Source organism: Excalfactoria chinensis, unplaced genomic scaffold, assembly GCF_039878825.1.
Source record: "Excalfactoria chinensis isolate bCotChi1 unplaced genomic scaffold, bCotChi1.hap2 Scaffold_88, whole genome shotgun sequence".
Taxonomy (NCBI): domain Eukaryota; kingdom Metazoa; phylum Chordata; class Aves; order Galliformes; family Phasianidae; genus Excalfactoria; species Excalfactoria chinensis.
Window position 1 is genome coordinate 154,225 of NW_027315718.1, and position 19,876 is coordinate 174,100.

General features: G+C 54.5%; 1 protein-coding gene across 1 annotated transcript; it reads right to left on the reverse strand.

The window, feature by feature from the left end:
* Positions 1–485: 485 nt before the first annotated feature.
* Positions 486–2,549, reverse strand: LOC140265455 (ciliary microtubule associated protein 1A-like). The gene is made up of 4 exons (XM_072361377.1): positions 2,444–2,549; positions 1,983–2,183; positions 1,693–1,794; positions 486–1,455 (listed from the first exon to the last, which is right to left on the reverse strand). Exons 1-4 carry the CDS (start codon positions 2,547–2,549, stop codon positions 1,202–1,204), a joined length of 663 nt encoding a protein of 220 aa, XP_072217478.1. The 3' UTR covers positions 486–1,201.
* Positions 2,550–19,876: the final 17,327 nt, after the last annotated feature.

The window sequence follows — 19,876 nt, forward strand, 5'->3', positions numbered from 1 at the left end:
GGATCGAGTGAACTAACTTTTTGTACGCCATAATGGAACTCCCTTTTGAATAGGTAAATTAGAAAATCAGGGATGTCTCGGGAGCAGACACAAGCAAACTGTACTCGGAGCAGTACAGAGGGTTCTGAGTTGCTCAGTTTTCTGGGCTCCACCAGAAGAGGGGAGACCAGATGGGACAGGGAGGTGATCGTTCCTCTCCTCTCTGCCCTTGGGAGGCTCCATGTGTCCATGGTATGGAGCCCTCAATACAAGAAAGACAGAGAACTGAAGAAAGCAGAGACAGATTCCTTTGGCTAAGCAATTTTAGTGGTACTTCAACTAATGTACTAATCCCCACTGCTAAAGAAACCAGCCTATATCACAAGCGACATTGCCGTTGAGGTCCGGCATGTGGATGTAGTGGTAGGGGAGGTGTGGATCAAGGGATCCTCTGTGGTGCGGGAAGGAAAAAGGAGTAACAAGAAGGTCCACATCAAAGTATAGTGAGTTAATTTTATTGATGACTTACTCCTAACACTAACATCTAACAGTAAAATGGGCAAAAGCCCAACTGGGTGCAGGGAAATGGAACCAGAGTGAAACTGGCAGTTGGCTGCTCTCTCTTCCCCTCCCGTTCCAGGAAAGCAACCACGGCCTTCCAGACTTTGCTGCCTTATTCCACGATGAGAGGGGTTGTGTAGAGGGAATGCTGGATCCCCAAAGTGCAGGCAGGCGCCTGGGGCTTGATCAGTGTCACCTGGAAGGGCAGAAAGGAAATGTAGATCAGCAAGGGCCCTTCTCTTCTTTGCTGCCCTGGCTCCCTGTTGTCCCACATCCCTCCCGATCCCAGACAGTCCTTGGTGGAAAAGGAGCAGAGGGAGGAAAAACTGTGTGCTGTGCCATCCCTCCCTTCCTCTGCTCAGAGGTGGCACGAGGGCTGGGAGCAGGCCTGCTGTCCTGCACTTGGTCCCTGCAGCCTCTGGGGAGAGGAGTGAAGGCTGTGCTTGTGAAGCAGAGGGGAAGAGCTGAGCAGCTGCCTTACCCGGCCTATGCTGTAGTCTGCCGGCCCAGGCTTCGCTGCTTTGCCCTCTCCAGGTTTTAGTTGGGCTGCCATGGTGTATGCGGGCGCCCTGGTCTTGTAGGCATCCACAGCCACTTTGGGGAGCGCCGCAGGACCCGGAGTCTGCAAGAGAGGCATGGCCACACGGGGCTGGGGTCACATTCAAGGCTCTCTCTTTCCCTGGAAGGCTGCGTTAAGCAAAGTTGCAGCAGGCTTGGAAGCCCCTGTGGCAGGCACAGGGAGAGCAGCCCAAGTTCGGATGCTGACATGGAAAAGAGGAGCAGCAGAGCTCACCTTGGCGAGGTCTTCATCATAGCTGCCACGCTGGCACCTTGTCCTCACGGAGTAGCAGGGGCTGGCTGATGTGTAGGCTGTGTTGGGCCCCATCAGCCTGGGCAGCGTGTAAGTGCCAGGACCTGCAGGAGGAGCAGCAGACAGCGTGTGTGTGAGGGGCTGGAGGAAGCAGCAGCGAGGGGCAGCCTGCCCAACCTGCTGGTGGGAGCAGGAGGGACGTCTTGCCCCTCTGCCAGTTCCTGCCTCTCCTCTATCACAGGGCCAGTGCCAGCAGCTCCGAGCCTGAGCTGGTGCTGAGCAGCAGCCCGTCCCTGGAGGATGCTCAGGCTGAAGGGTCTGCCTTGGCCAGGGTCACGTACCTGGACGGAGGCCTGTCTGGAGCAGCTCCCGCCGGATGGCCATGGACTGGACCGGTGGGAGATGGAAGATTTGCCTGTTGGCCGCTTCAGTGCGGTAGTCACCTGGGGAGGGGGAGAAGAGGAAGAAAGCTGTGAAGGGCTGGTCTCCTCTGCAGCTGCCATGACACTGTCCTGAGGAAAATGTCTTCTGAAGAGCTGCAGAACTGCTGGGGGACACAGGCAGCTGACCCCGGGCAAACGCGCTGCGTGCTCGTGTTGTCTGGGTGAAGTGCTGCAGCAGTGCTACTCACTCGGTCCAGGGGTGACGGTGGTGTGCGTCATGGTTCGTCCCTGGAGGTTGCTGCCTGGAACCACGTACTTGCCATTCCTGGTGATGGCCGGCTGCACAAAGTAGCAGGGACCTGGCCCGCAGCTCTCTGCAGCAGGCCGCTTGGTCCCTCTAAAGGTGTACGCGGGGGCACGGTCTTTGGTGGGGCTGTGGCCCACGTAACCTAGGAGGAAAAGCAGAAGAGAGCACACCCCTGTGCAGCTGCATGTTTCCAGCTCCTTTGGACCCAGACCAGAAGCGGGCCCCTTTGTCCTCGGGTCACAGGGAGCACCATTGCCAGCAGCATTGGCCTTCCTCGGCCAGGCCTGGTTTGCAGCTGCACCGAAGAGCCACAAGGCTCTGCCAGAACGGGGCAAGGCTGGGGAGCTGCTCTGCCCCGTGATGTCCCCAATGAGCCTCACGCCCTGGGGATGGTCGCTGTACCTGTTGTCCCCGGGATGGAGTACTGGGGCCCGGGGCTGGGGAACTGGGCCGAGATGAGGCCACGTGGGCGATGGGGTCTCCAGGTCCCCACCCAGGCTCCGTCCATGCTGGCAGGCATGTGCCTCCAAACCTAAAGGCAAGAGCAGAGCAGTTACTGACGGGAGTTCCTGAGCAGGAAGGGCCGGCAGCAATTTCTCCTGCTCACGGCCAGTCCTGCCAGTCTCGTGCTACATGTCCCTCGTGCACACTGGAGCCATCCTGCAGCTGGGCTCTGCAGCCTGAAGTGTGCAGGAGCTCTCCCTCACCTCTCTGAGCCTTGGAGGACGAGCGCAATGAGGCTGAGCTGCTCTGCTGCTGGGGCTGCTCTCAGGCACAGGGCACGGCGAGCGGCTGCGGGCAGCACAGCTCACAAATGAGGTGCCTGGAGCCAGTGGCCGGCTGTCCCTGGGGAGGGTCTGGCATCGTCATGGCAGCACACTGTGACAGCACACAGGCTCCGGGTGATGCCATCCGTGCTGTGACGTCTGGCTGGCCTGGGGCTTCATCAGCATCACCTGCAAGAGAGAGAATCCCAATGGGGAAATGGACTGAAAGTCCCGTCCCACCCTGGAAAAGTGTGGAAACGGTGGTTTGGAAACCCCACGGCTGGGCTGCCTGGCTTTGGCATCTGCCATTTGCCTCCTGGTGCCGGCAGCACTGTTGCACTGCAGGAATTCCCAGGTGGGCTCTTGGCAGAGGCAGCAACGGCTGCACTGAGCACTGTGGCAGTGGTGGAACTCTGCGGGCAACTCAGTGTGCATTCAGTGTAGTGCAGTGCTGTGCGCATGGTGGGACACAGAGGTCTCTGCAGGGAGCGACCCAGGCTGTCTGTTTGTCTGCACGGGTTGTATTTGACAGAGCTGCAGAGCACGTTGGAGGAGGAAATAAAGAGTGAAACTGAAGCCAGCACTGAGCTTCCTGATGTCTGTGTTCTCCAGCAGAGCCTGTGACAGTCACCAGCATACTGCAGGGAACTGCAGAAGGAGGCTGTTGCTGGGCACTGAGCCCAGGTAGGCCGCCCTGCCCCCTTCTCCTGGGCAAAACCTCTCATCAGTGTCACCTCTGGTCAGCCTTCAGAGAGGAGTATATCATTAGTGGCCTTGAGGCCTAATTCCTAATTCCCTGAGGGCCTACACCTCGTAACCAAGGGGTTAAAAGAGACCTATGGAACCAGAAGCTTTTCAAGAGGCTGAGAGGCCATGAATGCCAATGAGAGCACTAGACGGTTAGAGGCCTGCAGGCCAGGAGAGAGGCCTCTAGTCCTCTAGCCATCTCGGCCTTCCTCTGGACCTCCATGTCTCTAAGCCCTCCCATAGGTGTCTAAGTCCATACACCTCTGCACCTTCTTTGCTGTTGGAATGCCCCTGGGACACTGTCTCAAGACCTCCAGTCCAGCTGCAAGGTCTCTTGGCCAGGCTCTTGGCCTCCCTCCAGGCTGTTTTACCTTAAGGCCTCTGAGCCTCCTGGGCAACCTCTAGGCCTTTAGACCCCCCTCTATGCCTCCAGGCGTGTTCTCCATTACACCTCTAGGCCTTCCTTTGTGCCGTCAATGCTCATGGACTCGTGGTCTCTTTTTTGGCCTCTCTCTGTGCATTAGGCCCTCAAAACCTCAGTGCTTCCAGTCCAGCCCATTGGTACCTCGGCTCTAGGCCTACCCTTAAGCTTCAAGGACTTTAGGCTCTACACGACTGTTAAGGCCTCTAAACCTCCTGGATTCCCGGGGTGAGGCCACAGGGGAGTTCTGTTAACACAGTCTGTCAGGGGCAGGAACCCACAGGACCCATAGAGAACCACAGAACATCATGGAGAGTCAGAGAGCCCAACAGAGCCACAGAAGAACCACAGGGAGCCATAGAGACCCACGGGGAGCCAAAGGGAGCAAAGAGTTACCCATAAGGGAACAACAATGACACAGTGTCACACAGGGACCTGCAGGGACCCATAGAAGCGCATAGGGAAACATCCTGCCCTGTTACATCCTGAAACATCCACTTTGGGCTTTAGTTGTTTGCCAGACCCATGTGCTGTGGCATGAAGCCCTGGGGCCAGTGCCAGCCTGCATGGTCATGGGTTTAAGCCCTGGGGACATCAGCCATGTCTTGGGCTGTGGCTTTCAGAACCAGCACCGGTGCCGGGCTTTCTGGCTGTGGTTGTGACTTCACAGAATGACAGAATGAGCCGGGTTGGAAGGGACCTCAAGGATCATGAAGCTCCAATCTCCCTGCCTGGCAGGGCCACCGAACTTGGAGGCAGGGACAAGGGACAGGAGCAAGGTCATTTGTGTTGTGTTACCTTGCATTCCGATATCGTAGTTAGCAAAGGGCTGCTGCTTGTTTCCTTGAGCCCACCTCCCACCTCCCTCTTTGGATCATGGCATCTCCATTAAAATGAGGGGCTTTGGAAGCTCATCTGTGACCAGTCCAACAAGTTTATTCTCTTTGGCCACAGTGAAGCCAATAAAACCAACACAGGAATGTGACACGCCAGTGGGTTCTGTCAAGCAGGCCTTCCCTTTATTGCAGCGCAGGGTGCATGGGGATCACTGCACCGACACGCACACCCAGAGAAGCAGTGACTGCTTATTTATAGGCATAGCCTTTACATGGTCATAACATTCCAAGGACATGGGCAGGAATTGCAGGAATTAATTAACATCTCTGGTGGTGGTGGGATGAAGGCTAATAGCCATTGCTCTGTAACTGCCCAACCCTTTAAGGGGGGCTGCCAGACTGGTTGTCACTGATGCTACGTCCAGCTGAGGCATCTGTTCTGCCATCTTATCTTCAACAGCAGCACATCTATTCTACTTTCTAATCTTCTCTTGACAGCAAACCCTGCGGCTCACTGCCAGTTCTGTTCCCTAGCTGACATTCACGCCAGCCCCTTGTCCTTCAGGTTGTATCTGCCCAAGTTGTGCAGAAGGCTGTTCTCAAAAGGTAGAACGGCTGCTCTCGTGATTCACAGCCCTAACCCTGACCCAAACGCTATCCCAAACCCTACACCAAACCCTAACCATATTCCAGCCCTGAAGCCTAACCCAAACCCAACATAGACACAAACCCAAACCCCAAACCTAAAACCTACCCTACCCTGAACCCAAACCTTCTTCAGATCTCCACAAACTCTTCCAACACAAACCTTCCTCCAGTACTAAGATCTTCAAGGACCCTCCCCCACAAACCCTTCTATCCTCACTATGGATCTTCCCAACCCACACCATCCTATGGTCCCGTGACCTTCCAGGACCCTTCCAACACAAGCCGATCCACGCTTCTTTGATCATCAAGGAGCCTCCCACAGAGCGCATGCCATTCCAAACACAAACCATTCTCTGGATCTTCATGGCCTTCAAGGACTCTTCCAGCACAAAGCACGTTCTGTTCCTGTGACCTTCCAGGACCCTCCTGTGCTGGTGACGACACAATGTCGCGCTGACCTCACAGAGGCCCCCCCGGGGTGGGGCAGGGGCAGTGGGTCAGCGCTGAACCTGCCGGCCCCATTCTGCAGGCGGTGCAGGTCCTGCGAGCAGCTGTGCCAGTGGTGCAGCAATGCGGGCCCAGTTTGCCAGCGGAACATTAACAGCTCTGCAGCGCGTGGAGCTGCTGCAGCAGCTGGAGCAGGTGAGCTCTGGGTGGACGGGCACAGAAGGGCCGAGCTGCCGGCTGGAGGGCACCCTGCCCACGGCATGGCAGCAGAGAGCCGGGTGCCAACGCCGCTCCTTTCCCCTCGCACAGGCTCATGAGCGGCTGATGGAGAAGCGCACGGCCGCGGCCAGGGCGTCGTTGCTGAAGGTGAGCAGATGCTGCTGTGTGGGGTGCGGTGGGAGAAGTGCCCTCGTGTGGGTCTGCAGCTCCAGCCCTGCAGGCCCTGCTTGCCCCGATGGAGGAGGCAGGAGGGGACGGAGCCCCGTGGGAGCGCCGGTGCCCTGACGGCCGCTGCTCTTCTCTTTCCCACAGGACGCCCAGCAAATACGGGCTGAAAGAACGGCTGCCCGTAAGGAGGAGCTGGAGCAGGTAGGGGGCAGTGAGGGCTCGTCCTCACAGCTCGGCATCCTCACGCCTCTGGCTGTGCAGGAGGACCTCGGTCCCCATCCCTCGGGTCCGTGGGACCCAACGCGGCCAGCCCTCATTACAGCCGTTGTCTTGCAGGAGAAGCAGCTCATTGCCCAGCTGGAGGAGCAGCTGAAGGCTGGGAGCGAGGAGATGGAGGTAGTGTGGAGGGGCGAGGGGAGCGGGGCTGCACACCCCATGTTGTGGACATGGAGCTCACGCTTTTGTCTGCCAGGTGCTGCGCCGGGAGAAACAGCGCCTGCGAGAGGAGCGGGAGGAGCTGGAGCTGGAGGGTGCCTGGTGAGTGGGAGCGGGCCCTGCAGCCCACGCCTGCACACGGGGCTCTCTGCTGCAGTGGGACTGCAGCGCTGCTGGGGTCGGGGCTCGGGTTCCCTTCGCTGCATGGCGTGGCAGAGCAGCCCCGTCCCAGCCCTGGCGTGGGCACACGCTGCTGGGGAGCCCCCGCGGTGACAGAGGCCGGCAGCCTCCAACCAAGTCTTGTTGCCCACAGGCGGCAGCATCAGATGGAGCTGGAGGCAGAGCGCGTGCCTGGGGCTGTGCTGCCGGAGCTGGTGGAGGCACAGCTGGTAAGGGGCAGAACACACAGCACCCTCACCCCATCCAACAGTAGTCTCCCTGGGGACTGTTGTGCTGCTGGGCTCCCTAGCCCTGCATGAAGCCCTGCTGCGCAGCAGGCCCTGACCACCATCCCTGCCCCATCTTCACCTACAGGAGAAGAAGGAGCGGGCCAGGAGACGTGGGCTCTCCTTCTGGATGCAGTGAGTATCCCCTCGTTGCCCGGTGCCCACCCGACAGCAGCCGGGCTCCCATCAGTGGGCTGATGGCCAGGACCCCTCTTTTGCCCCACAGGACCATCTGCCTCATCTTGGTCTGCTTCCAGCTGCTACTCGTTGCCGTGCTGGGCTTTGCCCTATTTTACGCCCGGCACTATGACCAGGAGCTGCTCTATCGGCTCCTGCTGCGGGTGCTGCCCCAGCCAATGTACGCTTCCGTGGCGTACTTTGCAAGCAGGATCCTGCGTGTGGTCTGTGATGGGCTGCTGCCCATCTGACCGCCCAGCTCAATAACCCCTCCCAGCTCGGGGCTGCGTGCTGGGGCAGGGGACAGGGCTCTGTCCCCACGGAAGGGGCCTGTCCTGTGCTCCTGCCCCCAGGCACAGCAGTGGGGCAGTGCTGGCAGGCGGCTGAGTGCCACCACGTTGGACTTGTTGCAAATCAGTCTGCACTGTCATCGGGAGTCGCTGTCAGCTGAAGAACAAACCTCCGACGGCCCATCAGACTGAAGATCCGCACCCGACAGCAGGACGTGGCTGGATCTACCGGCGCTGAACCGCCTCGCTTTGCTGCCTCTCTGTCCCTCCTTCCCTGCTTTCTGTCTTTTCTCTTGGTCTTCTTTCATTCTTTGACTCATCAAAGCAGCCGTGGCCTATGCTAATGGCATCTCATTGTAATTAGCCCATTACCCAATGTTACCTCCAATTGGTTGTTGTTGGTTGTTAAGAAAGCCCTCAATAAATACATACCTATTATTCCCCTCAGTTTGGCGGTTGTGACCCTTTGCTGAGCCGGGGAGACTCAGGGGATGGGACAAAATGCAAACGGTGCATCCCTGTCACAAAAAATCCTGACCCCAGGGCTGGAGGTTGTGGCTTTCGTACCCTTCCAGCAGTTCTTGTGGAGAGCAGCTTCAGGGAAGCAAAGGCTGCAGTGGGCAAGGGATGTGAAGCGAAATTACGATTCAGGAGGAAACAGAGTCCTGCTGTTCCACCTGGACCACCACGAGTCCATGGGGTCGGATGAGACCCACAGCTGCAGCTCCAGTGCTGTGTTCAGTGTTGGGCCCCTCACTACAAAAAAGGCTCAGTGGAGACCTTATTGCTCCCTATAACCCCCAAAGGGAGGCCGTGGTGAGCTGGGGGTCGGTCTCTTCTCTTGCCTAACAGTGATAGGACGAGAAGGAATGGCCTCCAGCTGCACCAGCTGAAACGAGATGATCATTATGGTCCTTCTCAACGCAGGCCATCTCATGATCCTATGATAAGATATGGAGAGCCCCCCAATATCCTCCACTGCCTCTCAGAGTCCCCCAGTGCCCCTCAGAGTCCCCCAGTGATGCTCAGAGCCCCCAGTATTCTCCACTGCCCCCAGTGCTCCTCTGAGTGCCCCAGTGCACTCCACTGCTCCCCAGTGCCCCAGTGGGGTGATGCTGGGGTGATGTTGGGGGTGATGCTGTTGGGGTGACATTGGTGTGGTATTGTGGCGACACTGGGGTGATATTGGGGTTGTGTTGGGGTGATGCTGGGGTGACATTGGGGTGACATTGGGAGGACATTGGAGTGACGTTGGGGTGATGCTGTTGGGGTGACATTGGGATGACACTGGGTGATGTTGGGGTGATGCTGGGGTGACTTTGGGGTGACAATGGGGTGGTATTGTGATGACACTGGGGTGATATTGGGTCTATGTAGGGGTGACGTTTGGGTGACACTGGGATGGTATTGGGGCTGTGTCGGGTGAAGTTAGGGTAACGGGGTGACATTGGGATGACGTTGGGTGATGTTGGGGTGACATTGGGGTGATATTGGGCCTGTGTTGGGGTGACATGGGGGTGACGTTGAGGTGATACTGGGGCTGTGTTCGGGTGACGTTTGGGTGATATTGGGCCTGTGTTGAGGTGACATGGGGGTGACATCAGGGTGACGCTGGGGCGGTGTTGGGGTGACGCTGGGGTGATGCTGTGTCACGGGTTACCTAGATCTACCTGTGCCCGTGAAAGGGGGCAGCCGCCCCGTGGGGAAATGGAAGGGAAAATGGGGAATGGGAAGAAAGAACAGCAGCAGCAGTCTAAGGAGGAAAAACTTATTTTACTGACTATGATATCGGAATACAAGATAACACAATATAATACAATATGATTGAGGCCAATAAATCGAACAAAACAGAGAGAGAGTCCCCGAAAACCGAGAGGCCTACTGTGAACTCTAGGCGACACGGCTGGAACGCTTCCCACTGTCCGAGAGCCCGAGAGAGAGAGAGAGCTCCATCCAGGGAGCGAGATTATAGATGTCCTCCTCCCGTGACTTCTCTCTGGCCGCGAAGTCCTCTGGGATACGTAGTTTTCTTCTGAGAGCTGAGTACTCGGGACGTTGTTATTCCACGGAACTGGAGTATGAACCTTTTAATGATCCATACTGCACATGATGTTATGATGTGGAATATTGACAGCAACAACACAAAACCATGACACGTGATCTGATGTTGTAGGGACGGGGCCTGCACATCCATGGCAGGGAGCGGGGCAAGGGGAGAAACGGAAAGCCTCCATGGGTAAGAAGCTCTTGTGAGCTGCAGTGTGGGTACCTGCCTCTAAATAGGGCTGCATGAAGGGCAGTGTGTGTGATGGAGGAGAGAGGAAAGGACGCTGCATAAGTGGCACAAGACTGTAGCAGTGGAAAGGCAAATGGAAGAAACTGCTCTTGACCAGAAGCTTGTGGTTGGCTGTGCTCAGATCCTCCTCCAAGGAGATGCTCTTCATGTCTTTCTTGTCTCCTTTCTGTCAGAAGCTGATGCAAGCATCCTTCCAGCAGAGCTCAGTCTTGCAAAAGGCCAGGGGAGGAGCACAGAGTGTGGCACAGCACCCAAGAGAGGTACAGACACACAGCAGGCATCTGGCTTTGGTGCACTGTCTTCCTAGTTAGGCTTTCTGTCCTTTGCTGGGACGGTTGTCATTGAGTGTTCTTGGGGTCTTAATCCCTGGGCTTTACATTTACTGACACTGTCATGATCATTAATGGGAAGCCAACATTCACCAGAGATCCCTTGGTACAGGATGAACATGGTACGGGAGAGCTGGCATTGAGCCTTTGGGATTCTCTTGCTTTTCCCAGCAGAGGCGACCGGCTCGGATGTGCCGGAGGACATCACAGACATTCAGGGTTTGCTCTCTTGGATCAGTGGTGAGTTTGGGGGCTGCAGAGCCCACAGGTGTGCGTTTGCACAGAGTGGGTGTGGGAAGGCTATCAGCACCTTTCTGGGATGTTCTTGCATTTTCAGATGTGGCAAGAGCTGCTGAGGTCCCCCACGCAAAGCCCAGCAGCCCTGCCCCAGGACGCTTCATCGCTGAGCTCCCTGACAAGCCCTGGGACAGCACAGAGCTCAGCACGGAGGCACAGGCTGCCAGCGGGACCCCCAGCGACCCCTTCTGGGGGCTTCCACCATCCCCTGGGTACCTGCCTGAACTGCAGTGTGGGTTGTCACAGCTGCGCCCTGCTGTGCCACCAGCCAGTGCCCGGCTCTGTCTGCTGCCGACCACCCTGGCTGTCAGCACAGCTCCCTCAGCCCAACCCACACAGCCCATCGAGGAGGTGCAGCCAAGGCAGCCCCAGGTATCATAGTATCATATCATAGTATTGTGCGAGTTGGAAGGGACCTTAGAGATCATCGAGTCCAACTCCCGGGATTCGAGCCCTCTGTGTAGCAGAGCGGCACTTCTACCCCCTGCTCCACAGGGGGGGATTCGAACCCGGGCCCCCTGGTGTTGCAAACGGGAATTCTACCGCTGCGCCACCGGAGGCACACAATGCATTTTCAATGCATTTTTCCTGCTTTTTTTTTTTTTTTTTTTTTTTTTTTTTTTTTTTTTTTTTTTTTTTTTTTAATGTATATATGTATTTAGTTTTAAATTACCAAAAACAATGAAACTTTCAAGGTCCAGAAAACAAGAAAGCCCAGATCTATGTGCAAATAATTAGGCCACCCAACCACACTACAAAAATCCATTCTTCAAAATGTGTAACATCTCCAGAGGAAAAGGTGAGAAAATTATCACCCAAGTATCCAGTAACCCTGTGGTCAGTTCCCTGCCTGAAGAGTGGATTCAAAGATCTCTAAATCATTGCCATGACCAAACTAGAGAGCAGACACTGTCTAGGCTCCAGGTGATTCTTCTGTAAGATCTCAGCTGTGCTCAGAAGAAAAAGCCTTTGAAAATCCTACTTCAGGGCTTCCTCTACAGGAAGGACCTGAGCAGCATGTGAATGTCAACAGGCAAGAACCAGATGCCTTGAGGATTATACAGAGGATGGGTTTTATTCCTGAATGCTTAAAAAGATAAGCTGGTGTTTTGAGTCCATCTAGACTTCAGTGTTCTGGAGGGTTAGCATGGCTTGGGTAAATCAGCAGTACCCAAAGGAGTGAAGAAATTATTTCCAGTTGCACGTGTCCCTTTTCATTGCAGAAGAGCTGGATTTGGTCACCTTTAAGGGTCGCTTCCAACTCAAATAATTCCATGATTCTATGACCTGTTCCAGCCAAATTTGCTACCCTGGATAAGGTATTCACCCACAGGCAGTGGCAACCATAATTTGAACTGAGGGTTTCTTTGCTTCTGCAGTCATGCTGAGTCATCAGAGCTGCCTGTCATCACTCCAGCTACCCAGGCAGCTTAGAGAGTCATCTCTTCCCCAGCAACCAGGGGGTACAAAATCACAGGACATAGAGGATCTATCTGCCCTGAGTGGTCCCCTCAGGGCCTTACAACAGATTGGAGGTCACTCTGATCAGTTGTTACGAAGCCCCACAGCATTACTCCCTGCTATCAGTCATTTCTGTCCTGTGTCAGATTTCAACAAGTGGTTATTGAGGTCTGCAGATAGTCTGAGGACAAGGAAAAAACCTCCAGGAAGACATCTACAGGTTGTAGTCAAAATTATTTTTCATGAGTGTGAGCATAGTGGTATTCTATAGTGGCCATAAACTTACTTCCATACCCATGGACACTGCCTCTGTCCTACAGCATACTGATCTTAGAGTTGCACACTGCAGTTCCTATGGTTGCTTACTTAGCCATTGCAAATACTGAACTGTAAGTTGAGTTTCCTTCCTGTATAGTCTTACTGTTCCTGTTACATTTTGATTCTTTCTTCATGACCCAGAAATTCTTCATGACCAAATCATATAAAACAAAGATGGTCTCAGATTTTATTGCACTCTGCGTGGCAAAGAAAGGGAACACATCAGGTTCTGAGTGTTACTTTCAGCCATTCACAAGGGATGTGGTAAAATCTTTGCTGGCTGGTATAACTGCTCCTGTGATCTTGTCTGATTGTTGTCGTACAACTTGCTTTTCTCCAGAGTATTTCTCACTGATGTTATGATCCATCCTGACTTCTCGTATGCTGAGAACTACATTTGTATTAGGATTTTTTTTTTTTCCAGTTTGGTGTCTCTGGTGAGACAACCATTAATTTGTCTGTTTTCCTTTATGATTGTTATTCAAGTTTTTGTTAAACAGATGTGATAATCATACTGACAGTGCAGTGACAGGATTACACAAGTTTGATTAGTATATAATGAAAATTGCCTGCAATACAAGTATTCTGCAATTATGTAGAAAGCACAATGCCATCTGGGTTCTGCTCCCATCTCTCTTTTTCTTGATTTATTTTTTTTCTAATAAATGACAACTAACGGTAAAATATCACTCTGTAGTAAAATGTGAAGTACAACAACAAGAATTTATAAAAAACATTTTGTGTCTTTGTGTTTTCTCAGGTGGGTCAGGCTCCCTCTCCACCATGACGGGGCTCTGTTATCTGCCGGGTGGCAGATAAGAAGAAGAGGGGCAGCACCAAGCGGGCCAAGAAACGGGGTCTCCCACTGAGGAGATGGCAATCACGAGGACCTAGAGGGCAGTTATGGCCAGGTAGCAGGAGGTGTTGTGTTGGTGCATTACTCCCATGTCCAACAGATGTTGCTCTTCAGTTACTGTCAAGGCAGCAGCTGCCTGGGGCACTGGGGTTCTCCATTCCCTGCTGCACACTGCCAATACATTTCCACTGCCTCTCTGCCGAGGCAACGCTGTGGACCAGTTCTTCTGTGAGATGCCACACATTCTCAAGCTCTCTTGTTCGTACCCCTACCTCAGGAATCTCGGCCTCATGACACTCAGTGCATCTTTGTTTTTTGGGTGTTTTGTGTTCATTCTGCTTTCTTACGTGCAGATCTTCAGGGCCGTGCTGAGGATGCCCTCTGTGCAGGGACGGCACAAAGCCTTTTTCACGTGCCTCCCTCACCTGGCCGTGGTCTCCCTCTTTATCAGCACTGGCTTCTTTACCTATCTGAAGCCCCAGTCCACCTCCTCCCCAGCCAAGGATGTGTTGGTGGTGGTTCTGTACTCCGTGGTGCCTCCAGCAGTGAACCCCCTCATCTGCAGCGTGCGGAACCAGACACTGAAGGATGCCATTTGGAAACTTATTAAGGGTGTTTTTTACTTGTATGGGAACTACTGAATCACAGCCTGAACCTCTGATTAACCACCTGAGGCAAGCAATAAGCCTAGGAGTACAGGTGAAGGTAATCTCCTGTGCTTGCAAAAGGGGTGGAGCCTGGCTCCACCTCTCCTAGATCCCATTTTAGAGCTGATTATCATTGGGAAAGGATCTCTTTGGGAGGTTGCTCTTTGTAGAGGCTTTTAGTGAGCCCAGGATAAGTGTAGGCACCATCTATTCCTCTTAAAACCACACAACGTAGCCTAACTCTTCTGAATGTTCTCAATTGTGTCATCAGTGCATTTGCAGATTACACAGCAGTAAAGATTCATTGATTCCCTCTCTCTCCCCAGGTGACTCCTAATGTATCCCTCTCCAAGCTTGTGCTCTGTTGTTTTCTTTTAGTGTGTTTCATTCTTCAATGCATCTTTAATGTTTTCTAACTCCTTATGCTTCTTTTGTTCCCCTCAAATCGTTTCACTGTGTTCCTTTCTGTAATTGGGTTATCTAGATTTACCCGTGATAGAGGCTGCTGCCCCTGGAAGGAGGGAAATGAACAAAAACAATGGCAGCAATCTAAGGAAAGAACTTACTTTACTAAATACGAATAATATTGGAATACAAGATGACACAATATGATACAATATAACTACAACTACTAAATCAAACAAGACAGAGAAAGAGAGAAAAAGAGTCCCCGAGAACCGGGGGGCCTACTGTGATCTCTAGGCGACAGGCTGGAACGTTGCTGATAGAGGGAGACGGCAGGGATGGAGAGCTCCAAAGCGATAGACAGAGCAAAAAGAAGGACGTTCCAGCCTGGGAGTGAGATTATATATGTGTCCTCCTCCTCTGGTGATTCGTCTCTGGCCGCGTCGTCCCCTGGGATATGTAGTTCTCCTCCAAGAGCTGAGTACTCGGGATGCTGCCATTCCACAGAACTGGAGCATGAACCTTCCACACTTCCGCATACCCTCTGTTACACTTCCGCATACCCTCTGTTACACTTCCACATACCCTCTGTTACACTTCCGTATGCCATTAACAACTACACTTCCTTATACCACCAAAACAGTTTACCACTATTTGTACCCTCAGTTAATGATTGATACTGCACATGATGTCATGATGTAGAATATTGACAGCAACAGCACAAAACCATGACACTTTCCCTCCTTCTTTCTAGGCAGCTTGTGATTTCAGCATATGCTTCTGTCACGGGGTTACCCCAAGATGTCAGTCCGTGACCCTCCGGGAACCCAAACTGCCCCCAGTGGCGGTAACACGGAACCAGGGCACGAACTCTTTAACTGCCACTGCTCTGAATGATGTTCTGATGTGGAATAGCCACAACAGGGATCACAACAGCACAACAGCTTCATCGTGTCTGAGATGAAATAGCAGCCAAGAAGGACGTGGGCAGTGAGTGTTTTGGGGGTCTGGAAATCTGTGTTTGACACAATGAGAAGATATTTTCTATTGCTCAGAGGTTCTCCATTGTGGAAAGTGGATTCAACTGAGGACACTGGTGGATGAAGAGCTGTCCATGAGCCTGCACTGTGCTCTTGGAGCCTGGATGACCAATGGTAACCTGGCCTTCACCAACAGAGGGGTATCCAGCAGTGAGAGGGAGCTGATTGCACCCCCCTACTCTGCCTTTTGAAGGCTCCATCTGGTACACTGTGCCCAGGCCTGGCAAAGCCAGCACAGGGAAAACATGGACCTGTTGGAGCACCAACAAAGATAATCAGAGGGCTGATGAAAGATGTTGAAGTTGGGATTGTTTAGCTTGGAGAAGGAACGCTCCAGAAAGACCTCATTGCAGTCTTGCAGTACTTGATAGGAACTTCCTTGAAAGGCAGGAGAGAGACTGACTTGTTACACAGGTAGTGATAGGGAAATGGATTTAAAGTGAAAGAGGGGAGGTTTATGTCGGAGGTTATGAAGAGATCCTTCATGCAGAGTGTGCTGAGGCACTGGAATAGCCTGCCCTGAGAATGTGTGGATGTCCCATCACTGGAGGTATTCAAGGCCAGGCTTGACGTGTTCCTGGGCTGTCTGGTCTTGTGGATGGCTACCCTGACCAGAGCAAGGGGGTTGGAACTAGATCATCTTTCTCATCTTTCCGACACAAGTGTTTCTATGATTCAGTGGATATAGTTTGGACTTGGTAAAATCTACTTTTACAGAACTATGCCTCTTGCTTTCCTCTGCTGTCCATTAACTATATCTGTCCGTGTCTTCACGTAGCTTTTCTCCATGTAAGGAAGCTGGGAATTGGTGCCTAGCGCTAACTCTAACCCATATAACAATCTGTAATCTAACCTTAACCCGATCCCTAACTCCTAACCCATAACTTGAACTCCCTAAATTATACCTAAAGTATCTTAAAGTACAACCTTCACCCTTTCCTGTCCTAAACTTCAAGCTAAACTCAAGCTCTTTCCCCTAAACACCAACCCTTATCACATCCCTCGCCCTAACACTAACTCACGTGCGAGCACTGCACCTAGCACTAAATCTAACCATCAGTGCTAGCCCTCAGCCCTAATTCTAAGCTTAAACCTACCTCTAACACCGAACCTTGTCCCTGACCCTCTGGTTGGCAGCTTGTTATCTGGTAGGGTACATCAGGCCGCTGCTCTTTCAAGCTGTAATGGATGGTGCGTTAAGGAAGAGAGAAAGCTTAGTAGTTTTATTGGTGGCAACCAAGGCTTGGTGTCTCACATCTGCTCTGAGCTCCTGGTTAAAGCATTCAGGAAGAGCGGTAGAACCAAAGTGCAGCACGGTTAGGAAGGATGATAGGGTTGTGTAGAAGAAAGGCCTTTCCCAGAAGCAAGCAGTGGGCTGGGGTTGGCACCAAAACCAAACCCTGCTTGCACCTTCCCCTCTCGTCATTCCACATGCTCTGACACTGATTTTAAGAGCAAAAAACCAAGACTACAGCGAAGAAAGAAAGCTCTAGAACAACTTGGCTACTTTATTCACCCCCTTCCCTTTCCACTACAGATGATTCTCAGCCAACCTCCAAGAGCCACGTTACTGCTCTGCTGACCCTTCTCTGGGACCCATCAGTGCACTCAGAAATGACTGAGAGCAACACGTGCACACAGACACACAGCACAGCCCTACGTGTCTGCTTCTCCATTAGGAAATGGCATCAAAAAGAGCAGGAGAGGAAAGCAGGCATGGTGAGAGAACTGCTTTGGGCAGCAAGGAAAGGCCAGCTGAAGCTCCCGGGTTAAGTCCCCTCTGCAGAGGGTGCCAGCGATGCCATCTCCTTTGCAAACTCTTCCTGTGTGGGGAGAAGGGTTGGGGTCTCCCTCATCCCTGGGCTCTCCAGCATCCTGAGGGTCTCTCTGCACTGGGGTTCTCCCATGAGAAATGAGCTGCCAGCCCTGAGAGAAACTCTTCCTGCAACCAGGGACACTTGCAGGGCCAAAAACAACACATGGACTGGGCGATGGTTAATGAGGATGGAGCTCCAGATGAAGCTCTTCCTGCAATGAGGGCATTTCTAGGGTCTCTGCCCTGAGTGGATCCCCTGGTGCTTGATCAGGTAGGAGCTGTGGTTGACCACATCAGTTTCGTCCTATGTGTGAGGAGCTCTGCACTCTGCACAAAGCCCTTGTCACACTCGAGGGCATTTCTAAGGCTTCCTGCCATGTCAGCTCAGAGCTGCTGCAGGCATGGATAGGGCTTCACCCAAGTGCAGACCCTCTGGTACCTCAGCAGGTTCCAGCTGTAGCCAAAAAGCTCTTACATACAGGCTGGCACCTTTATAGAGTTCCTCACGTGGACCCCCAGGTGTGCAATGAGCTCTGGATGGAGCTCTTCCTGCTGTCAAGGCACTCCCAGGTCTACTGAGGGGTGTACTGAGGTTAACTGAGGGGTCTGTTGGGGTTTACTGAGGGGTCTACCGAGGGGTCTACTGGGGTCAACATAGGGGACTACTGGGGTGTACTGAGGGGTCTACTGGGGTGTACAGAGGGGTCTACATAGGGGTCTACTGGGGTCAACATAGGGGTCTACTGAGGGGTCTACTGGAATCAACTGAGGGTTGAGCTCCAGACAAAGCTCTTCCCACACACCTTGTGAACAGAATTGTTCCCTTCCTGGTGACCCATCAGCCCAGCTGAGGTATCCTTCAGGTCCTCACCTGCTGCCCCACAGCCTCCTCCACAAACCCTTCACTACTTCTATCATCATTAAGGAACACCACAACCCACGCCATCCTACGGTCCTGTGACCATCCAGGACCCTTCCAACACAAGCCGATCCACGCTTCTTTGATCATCAAGGAGCCTCCCACAGAGCGCATGCCATTCCAAACACAAACCATTCTCTGGATCTTCATGGCCTTCAAGGACTCTTCCAGCACAAAGCACGTTCTGTTCCTGTGACCTTCCAGGACCCTCCTGTGCTGGTGACGACACAATGTCGCGCTGACCTCATTGAACCCCCCCGGGGTGGGGCAGGGGCAGTGGGTCAGCGCCGAACCTGCCGGCCCCATTCTGCAGGCGGTGCAGGTCCTGCGAGCAGCTGTGCCAGTGGTGCAGCAATGCGGGCCCAGTTTGCCAGCGGAACATTAACAGCTCTGCAGCGCGTGGAGCTGCTGCAGCAGCTGGAGCAGGTGAGCTCTGGGTGGACGGGCACAGAAGGGCCGAGCTGCCGGCTGGAGGGCACCCTGCCCACGGCATGGCAGCAGAGAGCCGGGTGCCAACGCCGCTCCTTTCCCCTCGCACAGGCTCATGAGCGGCTGATGGAGAAGCGCACGGCCGCGGCCAGGGCGTCGTTGCTGAAGGTGAGCAGATGCTGCTGTGTGGGGTGCGGTGGGGTGGGAGAAGTGCCCTCGTGTGGGTCTGTAGCTCCAGCCCTGCAGGCCCTGCTTGCCCCGATGGAGGAGGCAGGAGGGGACGGAGCCCCGTGGGAGCGCCGGTGCCCTGACGGCCGCTGCTCTTCTCTTTCCCACAGGACGCCCAGCAAATACGGGCTGAAAGAACGGCTGCCCGTAAGGAGGAGCTGGAGCAGGTAGGGGGCAGTGAGGGCTCGTCCTCACAGCTCGGCATCCTCACGCCTCTGGCTGTGCAGGAGGACCTCGGTCCCCATCCCTCGGGTCCGTGGGACCCAACGCGGCCAGCCCTCATTACAGCCGTTGTCTTGCAGGAGAAGCAGCTCATTGCCCAGCTGGAGGAGCAGCTGAAGGCTGGGAGCGAGGAGATGGAGGTAGTGTGGAGGGGCGAGGGGAGCGGGGCTGCACACCCCATGTTGTGGACATGGAGCTCACGCTTTTGTCTGCCAGGTGCTGCGCCGGGAGAAACAGCGCCTGCGAGAGGAGCGGGAGGAGCTGGAGCTGGAGGGTGCCTGGTGAGTGGGAGCGGGCCTTGCAGCCCACGCCTGCACACGGGGCTCTCTGCTGCAGTGGGACTGCAGCGCTGCTGGGGTCGGGGCTCGGGTTCCCTTCGCTGCATGGCGTGGCAGAGCAGCCCCGTCCCAGCCCTGGGGTGGGCACACGCTGCTGGGGAGCCCCCGCGGTGACAGAGGCCGGCAGCCTCCAACCAAGCCTTGTTGCCCACAGGCGGCAGCATCAGATGGAGCTGGAGGTAGAGCGTGTGCCTGGGGCTGTGCTGCCGGAGCTGGTGGAGGCACAGCTGGTAAGGGGCAGAACACACAGCACCCTCACCCCATGGGATGGAGATCTCCCCGGGGACAGGGCTCCCTGCAGCACTGGGGCTGTGCTGCTGTGCTGCCGGGCTCCCAAGTCCTGCATGAGCCCCGGCTGCGCAGCAGGCCCTGACCCCTGTCCCTGCCCCATCTTCACCTACAGGAGAAGAAGGAGCGGGCCAGGAGACGTGGGCTCTCCTTCTGGATGCAGTGAGTATCCCCTCGTTGCCCTGTGCCCAGCCACCAGCAGCCGTGCTCCTGGCAGCGGGCTGATGGCCCGGACCCCTCCGCCCCTGTGGCACCGTGTGGGGCTGTGCTGCCATGGGGTAGGGACGCCTCATTCCCGGCCCTCTTTTGCCCCACAGGACCATCTGCCTCATCTTGGTCTGCTTC